The sequence below is a fragment of the Furipterus horrens genome, unplaced genomic scaffold (assembly GCF_987537825.1).
Source record: "Furipterus horrens unplaced genomic scaffold, mFurHor1.1.pri manual_scaffold_11, whole genome shotgun sequence".
Lineage (NCBI taxonomy): Eukaryota > Metazoa > Chordata > Mammalia > Chiroptera > Furipteridae > Furipterus > Furipterus horrens.
Window position 1 is genome coordinate 31095628 of NW_028327181.1, and position 23168 is coordinate 31118795.

The following is a 23168-nucleotide window of genomic DNA, read 5'->3' on the forward strand; positions in this document are numbered from 1 at the left end:
CTCCAGTGCCATCGGCATAACGGGAGGGGACGCAGTGCAGGGGATGCTGTGCCGAGGCCGACGGAGGTGCCTGGTCACCAACACGGGCAGGGCGCCCGGACGGGGCCACCCTGACGCCAGGGCCGAGCACGGCAGACGGCCCGGAGGCGCAGCTCCCTCGAGCTCTGTGACAGAGCAGGCCCTGGGGGCCTGTGCCCCCGCCCCGCTCTGGGCCAGGACGGAGAGGAGACCAGGCGAGGATGGTCGGGGCCAGAGTTCCAGAAGGGATGAGCCAGGAGCCCGAGTGGCATGACGGCCTCGCTTATTTATTTCGTTTTTCACCTCAAAAGAAAGAGGAGTTAATATTATGAAAGCAAAGATGTTTTTGAAATGAAACAAACCGCCAACGTCCTTAACAGAGAGAAGAGAAAGGGACAGACCAGGCTCCAAGGGTCACGGGGCAGCGTCCGGAGGCCGAGGGGCCCTGCTCGCGAGAGGACGGCCGGGGTCAGCTGTGCGGCAGCCCCGCACCGGCACGTTTACACTGCGCGTGCGCACAGTGTGTGTGGTGGGGGGGGCACTGCTGGGGACCGGGCGGGTCACAGCAGGATGTGGTACTTCAGCGCCCGGGGCACCCTGTTGACCACCAGCCTCCCGTCGTAGCTCAGGGAGGCGAAGAGCCAGGGGTCGGCCAAGGACCACTCCACGGCGTACACGCTGTCCTCGTGCTCCTCGTATGTGGCGATGACGCCGTCCTGCGGGGGCTCCTGGCTGCTGCAAGGACCAGAGACGGGCGTGAGCGTGTCGGGGCCTCAGGCTTCTCATCTGCGTGACGGGAGATGCGCTGGACCTCCGCCGGCCGTTGGATCCTCGTGGCGACCAGGGGAGCGTCGGGCACCCCACGCTAGCGCCCCGCACCCCCTGTTTCCTCTGGGCCTGGGTGGTGGGTGCTGGTGACCTATGACGGGCTCCTGGTTCAGGGGGTGACCAGAAATATCCAGGGCACCGAAAGGATGATGTAAAAATGAGAAGACCCTGCCCATGCCGTCTGAGCAGAAGGGACCCTGGGGACCGGCCGTGCAGCCCCTCCGTGCACGGAGCAGCCTGCGGGGACAAGCTGCTGGTCCTCACCCTGGCCATCATTTAGAACGCTGCCCCACGTCACCCCCTTTAAAGCTTTCCTTCTCCGGGAAACGTGACCAGATGACCCCCACCACACCCACGGGTGCTTTCCGTCCTTGGGGCCGACACCCAGCCCCTGTGCAGGCACCTGCCACCCCGGCACAGACGTCTTTGGCACTTTCTCCTTTTTTCACAGAAACCGACGGAGCACCCACAGTGCCAGTGCTCCTGGGTTCTCCGCGGGAAGACACTTCCCTCCGGGACACCCTGCCCTGCCCTTGAGTCCTGCCCAGTACTCAGCACACACAGTCCGGCTCCCAGGGGGCGGACCTGCCAGCAGTCACCTGGGGTTCCATTAGACACCAGGGAAAGTCCTGGAAGGGATTCTGACCGTCCTGGCAGTTTCAACAGACGGGGACAGACCACGCGAGCAGGACTGCAGGATGTCATGGGAACACCAGGCGCTATCACGGCTCCTGGAAGAGCTGCCAGTCAGCAGCTCCCCTTCCTTCCTAACACGCTTCTCCTCGGCTGCTGCGTGGACAGCAGGGTGCCCGTGAACTTCACAGGTGCCAGTCGGGGGCCAGCCAGCTTCGTCGGACAGAGCCAGGGCGTGGACGCCTGCCTGGCCGTGAGCAGAGGGCCTGTGATGAGCACCAGGCGCCGCTGCACAGGGGTGACCGACAGACGCAGACCACAGTGATCGTGTCTCTGTCCTGTTTCCACGTGAAGGGACAACCAGCAGACTTGAGAGAGACCCCTCAGGAGACCCCCCCATGACCAAGGGCCCAGGGTGGCGCTGCCGCCTCATGCAGCTGTCTCTGGCTGAGCTCGGAGGTGGGAGAGGAGCCAGACCACAGAATGTGAGTCTTGAAACAGAGGGACCAACCCCATTGGGTTTTAGGGCTCAGACTCCGACTCAAGAACCGTCCTCCTCTGGGCCTGGGAGACGTGGCCTCCATGGTCACGTCTGAATCCTGCTCACTCACGACCCGGGTGCAGCTGCCCACAGGAAAGGAACCTGATCCAGAGGCGAGAGGGTCCCTTTCACACGTGCATGGCTGACAAGGGACACGATCCCCATCCATTTCTCTCCTGCGCTGAGGCCGCAGCCCCGCACGGGCTGGCCGCACGCCACATGAACCAGCAGGGTGACCTGCAGGGGCCTGGACCCAGCAGCCCGTGTGTCTCAGGGACAGGGCCCCGATGTGGAGTAGGTGCCACAGCCCCACTCGGAACCCCACACCACAGCCAGAAAGGACACGGAGGAAGGGCTCTCACAGAGACACCACTGAGGTTTACATGTGCAGACCAGTAACGGTTTTAAAGACACAGGTAAGGAAATAAAGACATGGACGTAGGGACGTCCTCATGTCCACACCGAGAGGCATGCGCCAGCCTGAGCCAGCCCTGCCCGTCCTGGGGGCGCATGGCATGACCTCCAGAACTGTGGCCCCAGCGGCTGCAGCGGGGCTCCCACCCCAGCCACGTGCCAGACATGGCTGACTCGAACCACAGGACCCAGAGACGCTTAGGGGGAGGGGAGAGGGAGAGGGAGTCCCCACCGCACCCAGAGCGCGTACTCGTCCTCCAGACGGCGCTCCTCCTAATCACTCAGGTCATCGTTGTCCGCCAGGTGGCTGAAGGGTTCGGACGAGATGGACACCATGTTGGAGAGGATGACCCTGCTGTCGCTGCTGCCCATGAGGACGAACTGGTCGTGGGAGTGGTTATAGCGGACGTTCCACACCCTGGGAGCAAGGAGCAGGCGGTCACGGGCTGGGGCCCTCCCGCCGGGAACCCCAAGTTGCCTGGTCGGAGGGGCAGGCTTGTTGGTGCTTCTCTGAGCCCATCTCTTAAATCCCAACAACAACAGAGACGAGGCCCAGCAGTGGGAGCGGAAGGCCCGGGACTGCACACAGGCTCCCGAAAATCCCGCAGCCAAACCACAGGGCACTGGCCCACGAGCAGCAGCCTCAGGAGGGGTGAGGTGCCCCCAACAGAGGCGAGGGTGCTGGGAGGGCTGAGCGCCCAGCGTGCCGGGCAGCTGCCGGCCGGTCCAGGCAGCGGAGAGCGCCCGTCAGCCCGCACGCAGCACCAGGCGCTTCTCACGCAGCGGTCCTACGGCCACTTACTAACTTTGCTAACACTGCACACGAGTGTCCTGGGCTTTGCAGTTTCCTGGCTGCAGAAACAACACAGCTTCCGGTAAGTGAACTGAAAGGATTCAGAGACGGAGACCACAGAGCGTCAACGCTCCGGGGATGGGCCCCAGCCTAAGCGAGGGCTCCTCACAGCAGCTGGGCCCTCACTCTCCTAGATGCTCCCCCTGCGTGCACACACAAGCAGGCACGCCCGTGCGCACAGGCTTTATCTGAATGAAAACCGCTGCTGCCAGCACAGCGCCGGGCCCTCTGGTCTCACCGACTCACCCGCGGCCCACGTCCCGACAGCGCTGCAGCACAGGGCGGCCCTGGGCACGCGCCGGCCGTGCACACAGCGACCCCCCCTGGCACAGAGCCCTGGGCCCCGGCACGGACCCCTCCCAGCGGGCACGTGGGGCTGCCTAGCGCCCCGCGCAGCCAACAGTGCGCCAACAGCTGCGCACATTCACGTCTGCATGTTTGAACTGCACCGTTTCCAGAGAATACAGAACCTGCTGTTCTCGTCCCTTCCTACGTTTATAATAAACACAAACATCCAGACTCGGAATTAGCGTTTCTTCAGAAAAACAGGACTGGGTTGATTGAGTTGTTCACGGCACACAGACTAAGCTGGTCTGTGCCTTTCCAAATGGTGACGTAATTAGCAAAGTAAACGACGTGACCCTCCCCGCCAGCCAGCACGCGAGCTGCCCCTACCAGTGGGAGTGCTCCTCCAGGGTCTTCACGGGCACGGCGATGCTGCGGGTGTCCCAGAACTTGACCTTGCAGTCGTCCCCGCAGCTCACCAGGTAGTACTACTTGTTGGGGTTGAAGTCCAGGTCCCGCACCAGCTGCCCGTGGGCGTTCTCGATGCAGTAGATCTGGCTGAGGGAGAGAGGCATGGACGTGGGGCTCAGGCGGGGATGGCCGGACTCCTGGACCCGCAGTGTCCCACTGCCACCCAGGGCTCGGGGCACCCGCCTGGGGCTCCCGCTCCAGGAGGCCAGGCCGCACCGGAAGTGGCTGTGAACACCAGGGAGCCTGGCGCCCACCCGTGCCTCCCACAGCGGTGACGCAGGCTGTGGCTTCCCCAGCAGCACACACGGAAGTGACGCAGGTCCATGGGTGTCAAAATGTGACATGGAACCCTGGGAATGAGAGCAGCCAGAGGGCCTTGCCTGCCCTGAGGAAGCAAAGACAGGCTTTGGGAGGGACGCTGGACACGTGGCTGGACGGACGACGTGCAGGTGGGGAGGCGGAGTGCACTGTGGTCACGATCGGGAGAGTTGGAGGAGCGAGCGCAATGACAGACACAAGCCAGCGTTGCCGCAGCCGGGCGTGTCCGCTCTCCACGCGCACTGTTTGCTGCCGACGCCGCGGGGCCTTCTCCAGGGTCCCGCACAGCCCACTCCTCCGCACCCAGAGCCGCAGGCGGGGACGTGCACACGCACATATGCACGAGCACACGGGCACACACGCCTGCCGCCCTGACTCCTATGGCTCCAGGCTGCTCCTCACGAGGTCTGGAACCAGACTGTGCCTCTGATGTGGGAGCCCCAAACGATGGGCATGTGGGCGGGCGTGGCGGGACAGCGGCCGGACCTGAAGGCCGGTGCCCAGTCAGCACAGGGCGAGGCCTCTGCCAGGCCCGCGGTCCAGCCCTGTCCCCTGTGCCCCTGCTGTGCACGCTGCCCGTTCCACTCCCAGCGCGGGCTGTGCCTGCCTCTGTCCCGCAGCCCAGCGTCCTTCACTCCCCGGCTCCGGGGCCGGTGAACGCCTGGAGCGCCCTCCTCGTCACTGTCCTCGTCCCTGTCCTCCACGCGTCTACAGACCCGCATTGGGGGCTTCACGTTCCTCTGTTCTCCCGGGCAGATGAACTCTGTCCCTGCACCTTGTCCTCCAGGTTGGATCTTCTGGCCCTAAACCATCTTTAAAGCTTGAAACAGGTTACATCTGCATCTTTCCAATGTGCTAGTATTTTTTCCTAAAATGAGATGCCTTAAGCCCGGACACCATCCAAGTGAAACAGGCAATGTATAAAATTAGAAACCTGAACTGGGCGGACAGTCACGCATGCACGAGGCATTTCCTGGGGCTTCCTACAGGCGGTGGTGACATTAATTGCGGTACAGAGCACAACACACTGTTAACACACACAGGGCACCCTCCAGGCTCACTGACAACCAAAGCTGTTTGCAGAAGACGTGCTGGTCAGAGAGGAGCCGCGTGTCCCCGTAGCTGCTCATCGCCCCAAAGGGCCGGCGCGGCAGAGGCGGGAAACGCAGGACGTCGCCCCCCAAAGCCACGCCTGCCAGGTGTGTCTGGGGTCTGCACTGTCGCTCTTGGAGCACCTGGCCCTCAGACCCGAGCGTCTGCCCTCGTTAGAGGACAATGACGATGGAGGAGGAAAGGCTACCAGGTCCGGGTCAGGACAGCGAACGTACTGTGGGCAGATGTGCACCGGCCGCCAGTAGCCGCTGCCCCCTCATTGGACCAAGGGCACAGAGGGGCCATGGGACTTGATTTAAAGCTGCACCCCCTCCCTGGAAGGCAACGCAAGTTACTTTGCGACGCAGCCTTTGCAGCTCAGTGATAGATGACAGGAGCCGGGGGCAGGCTGTGTCGCAGAGGCTGCAGGGCTCTGTTGCCATGACAACAGCAAGCACACCTGTGCCCCTCTGCCTGTCAAACCCCAGGCTCTCCCGTCTGTCCCAGGAGAGCCGCCGGCTGCCGCACAGCGTGACGGAAATGGCCACCTCGCACCTCCCGAGTGCCGACAGCGCCCCATGCTTCACCAGGGGCCACCATGTCCACTCAGGGTCTCCACTCATGGGCCCGAATGGGCGGTGACACAGGAGCCCGATCTGCATCTCCTCATAAACTGCCAGCACTCAGGATGCCCCCATGGAGCACGGAACAGCCAACCGAGCCCAAACGGGACGCGGCCACATGGGAGGAGGAACAAAACGAGACAGACACCGTGCACCCCGGACACACCTGGCTCAGGAGGGCCCGCGGGGGTGAGGGGCCAGAGAGGAGCCCATGCACCTGGCACCCCTGGGCCAGCACCCGTCACTGACCTCATGCTGCGCGTGTCCCAGCCCCGGACGGCAGTGTCGCTCACGGTGGCCACCTGGGTGCAGCCGTGGTGGGGGCTCCACCGCCCCGAGGTGAACTTCGGCTGCCCCTTCCCCTCCAGGGAGGCCGAGCTGGCCAGCTGCCAAATGAAGACACTTGAGCTCGTTTCGGGAAATGCAAGAGAACATCTCCCATCACAGGACAGCAGTGGAAATAATTACTGAAAACAATTAGGAAACCCGGTCTTTGTTTCCTTCCCTTAAAAGGCAAGAGTATTTGAACCCGGCCAGGCCCTCGGGGTGTGAGGACCTCTCGCGCGCACTGGACCTGCTCCAAGGTCTCGGGCACCGTGCTGCAGGGAAGGAGCGCACCCGGGTCCCCGCAGGTTCATGACGACGTCCCGCTCTGGTGGGGGTGCCGGCTGTGGGGGCGGCTGTGCGCGTGGGGGCTGGAGGGAAATGGGAAATCTCTGTACTACTATCCCCTCAGTTCCACCGTGTCCCTGAAGCTGCTCCAAAAAATCAATTTATTTAAAACTTCTAAAAGTTTTGCTCTGCAAAAGACCCCGTAGAAGGATGAAAGGACGAGAGAAGGGGCACAAAAAGGAGCCCCGGGCGACGGGGACGTCCTCTCAGCGAGGGGCTCTGACCAGAGGCCGGAAAGACCCCTTCCACCCACGCCTGCTCGTGCAGCTGCACCGCGCTGCGAGGGAGGCTGGTGACCGGACCGGCGTCCTGGGCCGCGTCCCCGCAGGGGGACCAGGCACGCCCCCGAGATGATGAGGACGGCGCGGGAGCCAGACGAGAGCGCAGCCTCCGTCCGGTGGGCCCCTCGCCCCTGGCCAGCCGGTGGAAGCAGCGGGGCCCGCTGGGACCAGCCTGGCAGCTCGGACCTGAGGTCCAGACGTTAGGCCCAGAGCGGGAGAGAGACGTCCTCTGCCTGCCCTGCCCTCTGGGCCCTGTCTCCAGAACAGGAAGCCAAGTGTCAGGTAGTGGGGGTGGAGGGGGGAGCAGTGACCGAAATTTCTAAAAGCACACGGTGCCCTTGAAGCGCATTCTCTTCCTTCAAAGAGGTGCTGCTGCACGAAGTGCTTCAGGCCCGGGACCCTGAGCAGGTGACGCTGGATTCTTGCTCAGAGGCTCCCACACCAACGCAGGGACAGGGCGGGGCAGCAGGTCTCACGGCTGCCGCTTCCTTAGGCTCCCCCACCCGTCACACCTTGAAGGGGCCATTTATTTCCACAGCCAGTGAAAGCTGCTGGAGCCCAGAGATGAACAAGCACCGATCGAAATGGGGGGAGGGGGGCGCCCCGTCTGCCTTCGTCGGGGTCTGGGACCCCCGCGGACCCGCCCCCAGGCCTCCCCTGGGCTCTCGCTAATGATTATAAATGGCAAAGAACCTCTGGTTTAATTGCAAAGGGTAATGATGCAGCAAGCCTGAGATTAACTCCTCCATGCAAGGCAATATCCTCAAACAATAAAAAAAATTGAGGAGCTGGGTGTGAAGACGGCCAGATCGATCAGAGGGTCTCGGGATGAAACGCAATGGCTGGGGTCACCAAGTGATATTGACAGAGAGCTGACGGCGGACGGAAGAGGGGCCGAGAAAACTAAATGGTCTCTGCAGAAAACAGGCTCCACCGCAGAATCACCTCAAGGACAGAGGGTCCGGAGATGTGCGCTAGGGTGGGGGTGGCTGCCGGGTTCCGGTGGGTGCGGGGGACCCCCTCCTGCAGGACGGCCCGGCCGGGCTGCACTCACCCCCTCCCAGACCAGCCGCCGGGCTCCACACCCCGCTCGCCCCACGCCTTCCGCCAGGGGAGCCTCCTGTCCCCCAGCTGCCAATCCTGGGCACAGCGACTGCCCCGTAGCTGGGAGAGGGGGACGGAAAAGCAGGCCCTCGCCTCTGACCCAGACGCCCCAGCGAGCCCCCGAGGGTGGGGCGTGGCGCCTCCACTCCAGACCAGGGGGCCGCAGGAGCCAATCCCGGGTGCTGGGCTTCCTGCAAGGGCCCTGTCTCACCCGACACTGCGTGTGCGGGGGCCCGTGTGCTCCGCAACAGAGAGAGGTCTCGTTTTTCTTCAGTAAAAAGTGATTTTCCCCCTTAAACATTACTTACATGTACAGAAAACAGGACAGCTCTTAATTCCACTTGGAGGCCATGAGACTCCCTTCCAATCACGGGTTTTAAAACGTTAACAGACAGACGCTTCGTATGTTAAAAAGCCCGAGTCTGTGTCACATATTGGTAACAATCAATCACTGCTCCTGCCCCCTCTTCAACCTGGGGGGCAGGGGTGACGGAAGGATCTACTGCCACGGCGGGGCACCACGAGGGGAGGGGCAGCAAGCAGCACAGGCCCCAGCACCGCGGGCGCAGCCCTGCGCGGGGCCCCTGCCCTCGACACCCCGTTTCCTGCGGCAGCCTGGCCTCCCACCCGTGTGAGGAGGTGAGAGCCCTTATCATCGCAAAGTCCTCGTTCTCTCTCTAACGTTGTTATTGTGACAGAAGCAAACGCAATGGAATTATGAACACAGGTAAAAATCACACTGTAAAGGAGGACATTTTAAGGAACCAAACAGGAACATCCATACACCAGTCGGCAGACTGCTTCTCTACAGAAGGCCAAGCATGGAAAGCGAAGATTATTTGAAAGAGAACTGGTTGCAAGAGCCGGTGCTCAGCAGGAAGCAGGTCCGAGGGGCGGCATCTCCTGATCGGGAAGCGTGAGGACCAGCCGCCAAGCCCATGGAGGCCGACCGCTGAGCGGGCCCGGCGGCCCCTTTCCCGTGTGCACAGGAGCCGCGGACTGTCTGACAGCCCATGCCCTGAGCCCAGGGCACGCGAGGGAGGGGAGGGAGGCATGCTAGCTGGAAGGTCCCAGTCACAGTCAAGTTGCTGCCACAGCGCACGCGTGGGCTGGAGAAACGCTGGTCAGCACCATGAATCACAGCCTTTCGCCAAACGGACTGAGAAGCCATTCGTTAAGACAGTCCACTTGGAATGGAAGCAGCAATCTCAGCCCTCCCACTGCCCCTGCGGGCACGTTACGACAAGGGGCGTTCTGTCCACACTCCGGGCTCCGTCCGCGCCTGCACCTGGCCCGGAGGCCCCACACAGCGCGCCTCTCACCCGACGCGGCCAATCACTCAGTCCTTTCATTGGTAATTCAACCCACTCATCAGTCATTTCATAATTGATGTCAATATTCTAAACACGTACGCGTCAAGAGGTGTATTCTCAATCCAGCCAAAAGCCCAATTAAAAAAATCAGAAGCTGAAAACTTACTCCTGTTACGTACCACGGCCTGACGGGAGCTCTCCTGCAGGTCCCACAGCAGGACGTGGTTGTCTGCCAGCGAGATGGCTCTCCTCCCGTCTCCCGTGGGCTCCCACACGACACTGAGGGCAGAAGGGGCAAATGTGAGCATGGACCGGAGATCGCCAAGCGTTGGCTAAGAGCCCGTCCCGCGCCTGCCGTGAACCAACGGGGCCCCATCCCAGCCATCGCTTGGGCGGGTTGATCTGGAACAGAAGCAGCTCAGTGCGGGTGCCCTGTGTACCTGCTGGGCACGGATCTCTGTTCCCATTCACCTGCTGCTAGGACGCTGGGCTCTGGGGGACTGGGTGAGGGGAGGTGGTGAGGATGGGCCCATGGGGGATGCCTTTGTATAGACTGGCCCCAGCCCTGGTCCCGCCCCCTCCCTGTGAGCACACAGCAGGGAGCCGTCTGTCACTGGAAGATGCCCTCGCCAGAGGACGTGCCCACGCTGGCCAAAACTGAGAGAAAGAAACATTTCTGCTGTGTAAGCAAGCGCCTTGCCGTGGCGCTGGCTACGTTAGCCGAGCTGCCTGAGACCCTCAGCAACCCGTCCTCCCAGTGACTGACTAGACCAAGAGTGGAGCCCTTCTGGCCACGGAGACAGGAAGGCGCCTGCGGCTGGGTCCCCAGGAGACAGACAGGTGCTGGTTTGGAACCTCCTGCAGCTGTCCCCAGTGCACGGCCAGCACCAGCAGAGGCGGGGCGCCAAGCTCAGCCTGCCCACTGGGATCTCAGGCCCTGCCCCGCGGTCCCATCAACCTGAGTCACAGTCTCCCATGACCCACAGCCATGACATCTGATGCCACGCACATGTGAATGACCAAGGCCAAACATCACAGTGCCTCTGGGGGCAGCCATGAGCAGAGGACTGTCCAGTCCGGTCACTAGGATGCATTTCCGCCCTTCCTGATGAAGCCCATCAAGTGCTTAAAAGGGGAAAATCTCAGGCCACGGGCTCTAACACACACACTGACGATGCTGGCGAGGACACACAGGCCATTTCCTCTTCACGCAGAGCAGGACAGCACGCGGGACTCCGCCCTCCCAGTGGCTTTTCCAGGCTCCCAACACAAAGCCACAGTCTCGCTCCTTCACAGTCAGGAGACATGCAGGAGGCTGCGGACTGTGACCCAGGCCCATCGCTCTCTCCCCAAGAGCTCACTGTGCCTTTGCTAATAACCACCACTGGGAACATGTGGTTATCAGCAAAAGGGAAGCGGGCCAGCAAGGAGACGTGGCCGGCAGGTGGTTCTGAAGTCCGTGCTGCTGTTGCTAAGGTCACGTCCAGTGCTGATCTTGAAGACACTGGAGGGCAAGAGGCTCAAACTGCTCTCAGCGTCCTGTTCTCACCGACCTGAGTCGATTCTAGACAGCTAGCCATGGAAGCCCAAGGGAACGGAGGGACAGGGTAACCCACAGCCCTGTGCCGGGGAGACGCGCTCACCTGCCGGGGCTGCCGCCAGAGCACCGCAGGCCCAGGCTCCATCAGCGGACAGTCCCCCATGGCTGCGGTCCAAACTCCGGTGCCAGGCTAATTGGGCTGTGGAGAGGACACCTCCCGGGCCACAGACAGCTGCCCCTGCTGCCCCTGCGATAAGGCCACCAATCCCACTGTGGGGGCCCCGTCCTTGTGGCCTACTCACCCCCCAAATGCCCCACCTCCCAATACCAACACCCTGGAGATGATGGTTCCCACACGCACAGCTCAGGGGAGGGACAGAAAACACAGCACGACACTAGCTGTTAGGGCAACACCCTCCGACCGAATGATTGGGTAACTAACCCTCACCTCAGCTTACACCTGACACACGTCCCCGCCTGCAACACAGACACAACCGGGACAGGGCGTCTGCCCGGCCACAGCAAGGAACACAGTGACGGGCACTGCCCAGCGGTCGTCATCCCGCAAGACTACAGCCTGCGAGGACAGTGTCACCACACAGACACGTGGACCTTGAACAGGACTCCAGCGCCAGACTCCCAGGGAAGTCGCAGATCACAGACGAGACTCAGCCACAGAGGTGCAAGGATCAGCACCGCGTGATGAAGCGGAGCGGACATGCGGACCCAGGACACGGCCTCGGGTGCCGGCAATGCCGACAGCAGCTCCCCCGCCGGGTCAGAGGCTGCGCAGGGCAGACCCACTCTAGCGCAACGCTCTGACCTCCTCCAGTGACTGGCCGCGCTCAGGGTGCGCCGCACCGCAGGAGTCCTTGCTTGGGAACGAGAAGCAAGAGTGAGGAATTCCAGGTCCGAGTGGGGACCTGCATGAAAAACGAGGCCACCTTCACACGCGCTCAGTTAGCCGTAGGCGCGTTAGGACTTCGGAAACAGCCACAGCCTGAACACGAGAGAAGCCGTCAAGGCCCGTGAGCAGTCAGGCCCACACAGTAACACGCGCGGCTTACTGTAGGTTTTCAGTCGCTGCACACAAGCGTCCTTGCCCGTTCCTGTTGCTTCCACTTCTAACTGTGGGCTGACTTCTGAGTCCACAAGGGAACAACACCGTGGATCACGAGAGGAGAGAGGCTGCCTTAAGCAGGAATACGCACCACGGGGCAGGCTGTAAAACCCGGTCACAGGAGGGCGGGTGGGCGGCCGGGAGGGGCCGGGGGGGGCCGCAGTGCTGGTCCGGGCGTGCCGTGTCCAGTGGAGCCTGCAGAGCCTCAGGAAAGCACCGACTGTCGGCCTGGAAACGCTGTGGTCTGTCTGCTGTACACTCTAATTAAGAATCAGCAAATATCAGAGTGTGTTTTCAAAAACTTTCCACCCCAGTTTTTTAAAGTTTTGATGTTTAACTTCAATAAAACTCAGTAATTAAGAAAACTTAAATTATTCAAAGGTAATTTTTAAGATTTCAGGTGGGGAAGTTCTAAGTACAGTCAAAGATTTGAAAACCAGCGCCGAGTTCACCTGTGAGAAAACATTAAACCATGTTGCATTATGTCCTCCGCAGGGAGCCGGCGGCGGAGTCACCGCGCCCCGTGTAGCACCACGTTCCCACGGAAGCAGGAAGAGGCGAACACTGAAAGTTACGAGTTTCACGGCAGCTCCTCTGACACAGAGGCCAATGCCTCGTACCCTGAAGCAGGCGGGCAGCCTCCCTGGCCCACCACCCAAATCCTACAGGCCCCTGCAGCTGCAGGACGCACCCCAAGGAAGGGGACCGTGGGGCAGGGCCTGAGACCCCAGAGCTGACAAATCCCCTCCCTCCATTCCCACAGGGTGGGGAGGTTATGTCCCTGCGCAACACCAGACACTCCAGGGCACTAGCAGCACGCGACGGCCTGGGACACGCAAGAGCACTGACAGCAAGTCCAGCCTGTTCTCCACAGTCAGGTGCACACGGTGGCCCCAGTATGTTCCAGAACATCTCTGATGTGACACTGAACGCCAATGCCAGATGCCCATGACAACTAGTTTCCCAATTCCCCTCATTTCTGTTTGCTTAGCAAGTGGCAGACATGCATGTTTGCATGAGGATCAATTCCAAACTTGTAGAGAATCCAAACTGAATCACACGCTCACTCTAGAAACCAAATCCAACAGCAACAGGATGCTACGAGGAAGCAGCGTGCTCCCAAGAACATTCTTCCTGAGACGCGACCACAGGCAATTAATGACGCCTTCTCCCCGCAGCTTAAAGAAACGGGTCACCTTGGTCTAGTTCTGTTCCAGGAGAGGGGGCTCAAGGGTCCCCTGCAGGAACCTGCGGCTCACTGTCCCTCCCCTCTTCTCCTTATTCAACAGAACTTGTATGTGCCTGTGAGGGCCAAGGGATGTGTTTCTCAGAGAGAAGGCTGATGCTTCTCAGTAATATTATCAGAGGACACAATCAAACGAATTTCAAGTGGCTGTAGAAGTAACTTTTTATATCTAAAAAGAAAAATTATATAATTGTTCCAAAAGAACCAAAAAGCCTGAAGAACACAGGAGGGAACACTGGTCTGCTTCAGAGAATAACGGCTTAGGGCCCCAGGAGGCGACAGTTTCAGGACACGCTTCCCAACGTTCCTCAGGGAGCAAAGTCTCTGCCACGTCTGGGTGTCGCAGGACACCTGACCTGGTTCTAACGACGGCAGAGAGCACAGGGAGACGGGGGAGCGCGGGGTCCTAGGAGCCTCCTGCACCGAGTCCACGGGCAGCCGGCCATGCAGACGCCAAGGCCCCCGGCCACTCACAGGCTGGACACCAGCGCTGGCTGAGTGCACGGTGCACCGGGGGCCCGCTTTCTGAGGAAGACGCATCCTTGCTATGGTCTGCGGAACCCCCTGCCCAAAAAGGCTCACTGAGTTTCTAGAAAACAGTCATGGGGGGTTACGCACTCAGAACAATAGCAGGCAATTCCCTAAGCAGTTGTGGGTCTGGGGTGGCCGGACGTCCAGGAGAGGAGGGGCGGGGCCCAGAGAGGCTGCCCCGGGCTCCGGGCACAAGTCAGCGCTGGGGGAGGCTGCTCCCCTGCAGGGCCAGGCCTGGTGCTGGGAAGACATGCCATCAGACGCCGTCAGGAGAATGACTCATTCCTGGGCCGGGACAAAGGCTGCTTTCTGGGAGGCGGAGCCCACTGCTTCTGCCAGGGGGCACGCTGCCAGGGCTGGGCTGAAACACCGCTTCCTCCTGGGAGCTGTCCCGACCCCCGGACCACACGGGCCACCCGGTCCTGTCTCGCACACGCGGCACGCTGGTCGTCACTCACGTCTGGCTTCCCGGCACGGCTGTAAATTCTCCTGGAGCACAGACGCCCCCACTGTCTGTGCCAGGCGCCCGCACAGAAGGTGACCTGCACGGCGGAGGCATTTAAGCAGGTGCTGAAAGGGGAGGGAGGGCAGAATTAATTCTGGCCCCTCTCAGTGTGCGCCCAGGGCATGGTGAGCGCATCAGAAGTGACGGGGAAAAGGACAGCTGGTCACGAGCACTCGGTGGAGACGGGCGGCCGCAGCCAGCTGGAGAGGGCTTGTTCCTCGGCATCTGAAGGTCCTCATCAGGCAGCGACCTGGCTTGTAGATCAGGCTCGAGAGGACTGCCGCCACGTGAAGGTGCTGCACCAGGGACACGTGGTCTCCCTCCAAAACGCCCCCTCCCCACCTCTGGGCGGCAAATCCCACGGCGCCAGCCATGCCCACGAAGCCACACTGAGCCGTCCAGCTTGGCCCCCGGCCCCACAGGCGTCTCAAGGGTACAGTCACTCCACCTGAAACCCCAAGGCAGCCGCCGAGCTCTGCTGCCTCTCTGTCCTGGCGCCACCCTTCTCCCAGGGACACGAGGCAGCGAGCCCTGCCCTCCCCGGCCCTCCCACACGCTGCACACAAGAGCAGTGAGGCCGCCTCCCTGATCCATCCGGCCCACAGCCTGCGCGGCTCACCTTCTCACAGTTCACGGCCACAATCAGTCCGCCCGTCCCGCTCGTGCCTGCCCACTCCGCACGCTCACCTCACAGCGCGGCCACCAGGAGCCCCTGCTCAGCCCCATCCTGGGCCTTCATGTGCTGTCACAGCAGAGACGCTGGCCCTGGCTGGTGTGGCTCTGTGGGCTGGCGTCAAGGCCGCCGGTCAGGGCATAGGGCTGGGCTGCGGGTTTGGTCCTCGGTCAGGGTGCGTACGAGAGGCAGCTGATCCATATTTCTCTCTCCCTTTCTCCCCCCCCCCCACCACAGGAAGTGGGTAAACAGAAGCTGACATCAGAGCAGAAACGGGCCTTGGAGATCAGAACACAGAAAACCTAAAGCACGTTCTTGGCTGTAAACGGTGACCATGTGCCCTGCTGTGCTGGGCCGTGGGCCGGATCAGCTCCAGGCGCCCGTCCCCGGGCGGATGCACCAGCCCCACGGCCGCACAAGCCCGGGCCGCGTCCCGTGTCAGCCAGGCACACTGGTCTCCCAGCGCGGTCCCTCACCTCATCCCTTTCCTGACCCCCCTCCCTTTCGTCCTGTAACGTACACTCACGTAGGTGCTGCTGCCTCTCTAGGGCATGGAACCCCGCTGCCAGCCCTGCCTCCGGAAAAGCGTTCCTACGGCGCTGGAGCAGAACCACATGCAGCGCGACCTGGACCTCACGCCTCCCAGGGCACAGCTCTGTGTGGGAGCGCCCGCCGTCCTGCTGTCTGTGTCCGAGCCAGAGCAGGGCTGGCACGTGCTCCAACTGATGCCTCCTGCCGGCCTTCAGGCCCGGGTGGCCGCTGTCTCACCTGTGCCCTCCCCAGCGTGCAGAAGGCAGCAGGCCAAGCGACCGAGCACCGTGGCGAACGCTCCTCCTGCACGGTGGCACGTTCAGTCAGGCCAACCCCCCCCTGGTGTCCCTGTCAGCTCAGACACATGCTCAAGTAACAAACTCTGTCTGAATTCCAGACAGTGGTTTTGGCTTCTCCTCTCCTTCTCCTCCTGCCCCACCTGGGTGTTACACAGGATGAAAAAAATCAACTGTAGTTAAATATCCTCACACAGCATACCTTCAGGTTTAAAGCCTTTTAATTACTTAAAATTCAAGCTTTTTTGTTTTCATATTTTTTTAATAGTGGCCCTCAGCATCCAGGTCTTTTTTTTTTTTTTTTTTAAGTATATTTTATTGATTCTGCTGTTACAGTTGTCCCAAGTTTTTTCCTTTTCCTCCCCTCTGCCCAGAACCCCCCTTCCCTCCAGCAATTCCGCCTCCCTTAGTTCATGTCCACGGGTCGTGCATATAAGTTCTCTGGCTTCACCCTTTCCTATATTATTCTTAACTTCCCCCTGTCTGTTTTGTACCAACCGATTATGCTTCTTAGTCCCTGCAGCATTTCCCCATTTCTCTCCCTTCCCCTCCCAGCTGGTAACCCTCCAAGTGATCCCCATACCCATGATTCTGTTCCTGTTCTGGTTTGCTTAGTTGGGTTTTGTTTTTATTTTTTAGATTCAGTTGTTGATAGTTGTGAGTTTGTTGTCTTTTTAAAGTTCATAATTTTGATCTTTTTCTTAAGTAAGTCCCTTTGACATTTCATATAATAATGGCTTGGTGATGATGAGCTCCTTCAGCTTCACCTTCTCTGGGAAGCACTTCATCTGCCCTTCCATTCTAAATGATAGTTTTGCTGGATAGAGTAATCTTGGTTGTAGGTCCTTGCTTTTCATCACCTTGAATACTCCTTGCCAGTCCCTTCTTGCCTGCAAAGTTTCTTTTGAGAAATCAGCTGACAGTCTTATAGGCACCCCTTTGTAACTAACTCTCTGCTTTTCTCTTGCTGCTTTTAGGATTCTCTCTTTATCTTGAACCTTTGGCATTTTAATTATGATGTGTCTTGGCGTGGTCCTCTTTGGGTCTAGCTTGTTTGGGATTCTGTGCTTCCTGGACTTGTATGTTTCCTGTGAAGGAAACAGACATACAAGTTTTTTCATTACTTTTTCAAATAAGTTTTCAATTTCTTGCTCTTCCTCTTCTCTTTCTGGCTCCCCTGATTCAGATGTTGGCCCTTTTGCAGATGTCCCAGAGTCTTCTTATTCTCTCTCTCTCTCTATTTTTTCTTCTTGAATTCTTGTTTCTTCATTCTGTTCTGGTTGAATGTTTATTTCTTCCTTATGTTCCAAATCGTTGCTTTGAACTTTGGCTTCCTTCCCTTCCCTTCGCTGTTGGTTCCCTGTGGATTTTCCTTTATTTCACTTAGTATAGCCTTCAGTTCTTCCCTTATGCTTTTGCTGTACTCAGCGAGCTCTCTGAGCATCCTGATCACCAGTGCTTTGAACTCTGCATATGATAGGTTGCTTATCTCCATTTCGTTTAGTTCGTTTTCTGGGGTTCTGTTCTGTTCTTTCATTTGGACCCTGTTTCTTTGCCTTCTCAATTTGGCAGCCTCCCTATGTGTGTGTGTGTGTGTGTTTCGGTGTATTGGGTAGAGCTGCCTTGCCTCTGTCTTGGTCATGTGGCCTAATGTAGTAGGTGTCCTGTAGAGCCCAGGGGCACCGCCTCCCCTATCACCCAAGCAGCCCAGGGCCCCACTCAGCAGCAACAAGATGTTGGCTCTCAGTCCACCCGAGAGGGTGACCACACACAACACACAACGCGGAGGTTTCAAGGACCCCTGCTCGCCTCCCAGAAAGTGAGACAGGCTGGCGACCTGCGGGGCACTGGGCTTAACTCTCTTACCTCAGTTTCTTCAACATAAGGAAGTAGGATGACGTCAACTTTACATGCTCCAGAAAGAACCTAAGGCAGTGCACACATAGAACCTGGAGTATGACCGGATGGAATACACTGAAATGGTTAAAACATCACAACTTGGCAAAAGCATTCCCCGTGATTCAGTCCGACCACCAGGGCCGTGCAGCGGCCACTAAGCTGACGCCATCCCAGGAGGGACCACCCCGCAGGACGTCTCCGCGGCATGTCTGAGGGAGGCAGCACCAGGTGACAAGCCAACAAGCAAAGCAAACACACACACGAGCCCACCCACACGTGCACACACGTGCACGCACCCATAGGCACTCACATGCACGTACTCACACGTGTGCATGAACCCACACAGACGTGTGCACGCACGCACTCTCACACACGCACTCAAACACACTGCGTCTGACCCCGCACAGCAGCCCGCACAGACTGCATTTCCGAAACGCGACTTCCTCGTCCAGTGACAACACCGGGGCGCCACCCAAGATACTGAATGCACGTGCGGGACGCAGCCGCGTGGAGGAGATGGGACACTCACACCGCTGGTGGGGCGCCGCGGGCAGCCACTCTGGGGAGGGCAGAGGCTTCCACAGAACTACCAGCTACCACACGCCACGCACGTGCAGCCGGAGACAGGGGCACTTAGGCTCGTGCGACACACTGCACCTTCGTGTGCCGAGCAGCTCTGTTCCTGACAGCCAGCCTGGGGGGACCCACGTGTTGTCTCCAGTGGGTGAAGATCCCACTCACTACAGAGGACACCACTCAGAACAAAGAGAGCTGAGCCGCTGATCACAACAACTAGGATGAACCACCCAGGGAGTGACAACTAGTGAGAAAAGCCACTGTCACGGGTTACGCTGTGCAGGATTCCATTTATAGGACATTCTGAAAGTGTCAAGCTCCCCGGGGGATGGAGAGACTTGTGGTTGCCAGGATAGAGCTGAGCATGGCGCGCAGTGGCTGCGGCTGGTCAAGGCCCCACGGGGAGCCTGGCTGGGGACTGGGACCACGGCAACAGGAACCTACACCGTGATGCGATGCAGCAAACTCCATGTGCACACGTGAGCACGCATGCAACATGGGCCTCTGAACCCGCATGGGGGCCCCACTGCTCACATGGGTGGGGCCAGGGGAGTCCTGAGATCTCGACCCTGTCCCTGCCTCTGTGCGTGGGTCTGCAGTCACCCCGAAGTGCGGCACACAAAGCAGTGTCCCAGGCCTCTGAGAGGAACCGAAGAAACTGAACCATGGCAGCAACATCACAACAGCTGGTCCTGGCGGATCTGGTGCCCTTAGACAGGCACGATGACTTCCCAGCATGTCCCCCGGTCCCAGCTGTGCAACCACGGTGTGTGATCCACACCCAGCACTTCGCCCTGATGTTCGTTTCCGGTGACGCGCCCACGGACGGGCTTGGCCGGCAGGACGCTGGCCGGAGTAGCAGAGCCTCGGCGGGGATTTGCGGAAGCCGGCTTGTGGGCCCTCCGTTAGCTCCTGGTCCCCGAGCAGGCGAGCTCCCTCCATTGAGCTCACCCCACCTCTGCACTCACCAACGCTGACCACCCCTGGGGGACTGAGGCCTGCACCTTATCTTACACACCTGGAACACGTGCACACATACACATGTGACATGTCCGCACACGCACAATGGCAAACACATGCAGGGGTCTACTGGGGAAGTGTGGCTGCTGTGACATGTAGAACCCCTCACCGCGCTGTGTTCTTCACAGCATGCGCTGCACTCAGCTCTCAGCTGCCCGGCGCGTCCTCCTGGGGCTGCAGGCCCCCTGTGTCCCCCACTCTGCGGGCCCCTCTGCGTCCCCTGCTCTGCATCCTCCACTCTGCAGGCCCCCCTGTGTCCCCCACTCTGCGGGCCCCCTGTGTCCCCCGTTCTGCATCCTCCACTCTGCAGGCCCCCCTGTGTCCCCCGCTCTGCGGGCCCCCTGTGTCCCCCGCTCTGCGGGCCCCATGTGTTCCCCACTCTGCGGGCCCCCTGTGTCCCCCGCTCTGCAGGCCCCCCTGTGTCCCCCACTCTGCGGGCCCCTCTGCGTCCCTGGCTCTGTGGGCCCCCTGTGTCCCCCGCTCTGCGGGCCCCTCTGCGTCCCCCATTCTGCAGGCCCCTCTGCGTCCCCCACTCAGCGGGCCAGCTCTGGCCCCTCTGTCAGGAGCACCATCATCAGCTGCAGCTGCTAGAGCCGCAGGGACCTCCCACTCCACTCCCTTCACAACTGCAAGACCCACGGCTGACGGAAGCACGCTCCATCCTGGCTCCCAGGGTCACCTCCTGGGCAACTCGCTCAGCAGCCCCATCAGTGAAGTGACCGTGCCTTCCTCGGGGTCCATGCACACGGGCCCAATGGCTGCAGGGGAGGCCACAACCTGTCCCACGTCCCAGTCAGATGCTTCCAGCATTATCTCCCAGAGAGAGAGGGTCGCTCCTTGGGCCAGGTCACCTGACCCATCACCGTGGCCTCTAGAGCCTGGGAGGCGTGTGCAGCAGATGCTTTTCAACGCCTGTTGGGTCCAGTTTACTTAACTGGTCGCGTTGGCTAGGACAGAACTAACTGTCCAGAAAGGGCGGCGCTGTCTGTCTGACGCGCTCCCGGGGCAGTATCACCGGGTCAGGCAGCACAGTATGACACTGGGAAATGTGGACACCCGTGGCAACACTATGCCCCACAGTCCCTTCTCGAGGCAGGGCTCCTTGAACGTGGGAGGGTCCGAGGACTTCAGAGTTGTGACTTCTAGAGGAGGGTCCCGGAGACCACGGTGGGGACAGCAAACCCTCATCATACACGGGCAGCGAGGCCGGGAGCCCTAAGGCAGGGTCCCTGGTGCTGCAGGGGCCTACGGGGAAATACGCCGAGGGTGGCGGCACAGGGGCCCCGGGCCCAGACCCTGGCGCACAGCACCGCGTTTAGCCCCAGGAGAAGCATCACGGCTCCACCTGCAGTAACACCTGACTCGCGCGCAGACGCCGAGTCTAAGATGCTCGCGGGTGACAAAGCGCCGCGCCCCAGAGCTGCGCTGCGCCGAGCCTACGCCAGCGCTCGGGCGGGTGCCCTGGCAGCGTGTCCGGGATGGAGGACCCTGCGCACAGCTCTGGAATGTGTACGCGGCAGGGCTTCCACAGGCGACCAACCTGGGAAAAACTGGGACTAAAACAGAGAGAAGGCAAGCCCTGACCAGCGTCTCTTCACAGCTGGGGAGGCGGGGCTGTGCACGCTGCTCTGGCCCGGGAGCGCGCACAACCCGCGTTCTGCCCGCCGGCAGCCGGGCGGAGGGACCCGCAGCACCTACCAGGCCGTGCTCCCGAGTCCCGCGTGGTCCAGGTCGCAGAGCCGCTCCAGGGAGTGCGCAGTGCTCGCAGAATCGTCGGGGGCGTCGAGGCTGCCGGGCTCCGACTCCTCCGGCATCCTCCACACGGCGGCGGGCGCAGGACCCTGCCCTCTGCAGCTGAGCAAGAGGCACGGTCAGCAGGCAGCCGCTCCTCCCGCAGGCCCGCTCCACCTGCCGGCGCCCCGCGCGCACCCAGGACGGGGCCACCGCTCCCTGTGCAGGCAGCAGGGAGCAAGGACCGGCCAGGACCCACACGGACCCACAGGCCCTGACCAGCAAGCAGAAGGGCCGCGCTCCCGCTTCACCACTTCTTCCTGGTTTGAAAACCATCATTCTGTTTCACTTCATCAACAGTCCTTCAAAAGATAGAGCAGGGCTGCGGGGCGGGGCACACAGTCCACACGAACGCAGCTCGCGTCCGTCTCAGGCTGGCATCACGGGCGCACCCGAAAGGGCTCTGCTTGTGCAGAGCGTGGTGGGTGCTGTGAGACCCGGGTGGTGGTCGGGGCCAGGAGAGCGCAGGACGGAGCCCAGCGGTGCCGTCCCGTGGGCCCACCAGCCACAGGGACACAGCATCTAGGAGCCGCGTGTCCTCACAGGCCTGCTGGCACCTGCTCAGACGCCCACCCCAGGCCGAGCCTGCGCTGTCAGAGCACCTGGTAGAGCGGCTCTGTGGACAGAGACGAGGCTCAGGGGAGAAAGGCCGGGTCCCTCGTTTTCTGGGGATGCGCAGACTCTAGGTCTCTGCCCCTCTAGACACTTTTTCAACAAAAACAAAGAGCGAAAGGAAATCAGATTTAACATTCTGTGATAAAAAGTTAATCATAACTTCGCGAATATAGATCTGCTTTCCATTCAGTTCTATGTTGCACAGACGGTAAACAGGGTCCCCCTTAAAGACCACCTTTCATGCACAATGGTAGGAACACAAACAAGCTTCAGCATTAAGTCAACGACGAGTACCGAGCGAAGACCAGAACAGACCGTGGGACGAGGAAGAACACCTTGTCAGTCGTGTTTTCTATGCATGAAACAAGAGAAAAACAAAGGGCCTTGCATTACATTCGAAATACCCCACTTCTGATTGGCTACAATGGCCCTTCAATCAAAATGCCAACTAACCAACCAGGAAGCAGGGCGGGGAACCCAGCGCACCGCCTGGCTCGCAGGTGCCACCACTGGGGCCACCAGCTCCGCAAGCACATGGTGAGGAGCAGCAGCAGGGTCCCCGCCTGGCCCTCTGCTCCCAGTCTCAGTGCTCGCTCACGGGCCGCGTTGGGGCTGAAAGCCGTGCGGCCGAGGCTGGAAGAACAAGAACCGCATGGAACACACGATGGTTTCTGTCTACGTAAGAAATCCATTTTCTGCTGAAGTTTTTGATTGCACAGTCTGTGTGCAGAGCCTACAGGGGGGGCAACGCTCTCCTGAACACCTGAGAACCGCCGGAGAGACCCGGCAACCATGCCTGTGACGAGGAAGGGAGTGCCTGGAACAGCCACCGGCAGAGGCCCGACGGGTCAGCCTTCCTATGTAACAGCCAGCGTCTGCTCTGAACAGCCACGGCACTGACGGCGAGGGAGCGGGTGTGGCTGCACACGCAAGGCCGAGGAGCCCAGACGACAGCAGGCGCGGGCCGTGCTGACAGCTGCCACGGAGGCCACAAACGATGGGGCCGGCCTCCCAGGCGAGCCAATTCCTTCCCTGGAGTCTGCTCAGTGTCAGGAAGATACCTCCTTCTATCTGAGTCCCTATTCAGTGGGCAGACCGGACAGGTGGGGGTGAAGGAGCCACTGCTGCCCCTCGAGAAGAGGGGAGACAAGAGGGCCGTGTGTCACCACTTCCGGTTAATGTCACACCAGCTGCGTCAATGGGGAGACACAAGGAAATGCAGGTGTAAACATAGGACAGGAAGGGAAATAGTAGCATCACATGCTCATAATTAGGTGCGTAGAAAATTTGAGATTCTACATTATACTGTTAGAAATAAAACAGGAAACTTAACAAAATTGCTGAACACAAAGCTGATAGATAAAAATCCATTGGCCCTG

The 23168-nt window shown here is 60.3% G+C and overlaps 1 protein-coding gene across 1 annotated transcript; it reads right to left on the reverse strand.

Annotated features, from left to right (window-relative positions):
* Nucleotides 1–578: 578 nt before the first annotated feature.
* LOC149997334 (EARP and GARP complex-interacting protein 1-like) lies at nucleotides 579–21207 on the reverse strand. The gene is given in 7 exon segments (XM_090257474.1): nucleotides 579–753; nucleotides 1619–1817; nucleotides 2716–2852; nucleotides 3963–4130; nucleotides 6326–6462; nucleotides 9626–9725; nucleotides 21082–21207. Coding segments are annotated over 7 exon segments (1032 nt in total). The 5' UTR covers nucleotides 21198–21207.
* Between the last annotated feature and the right edge of the window lie 1961 nt (nucleotides 21208–23168).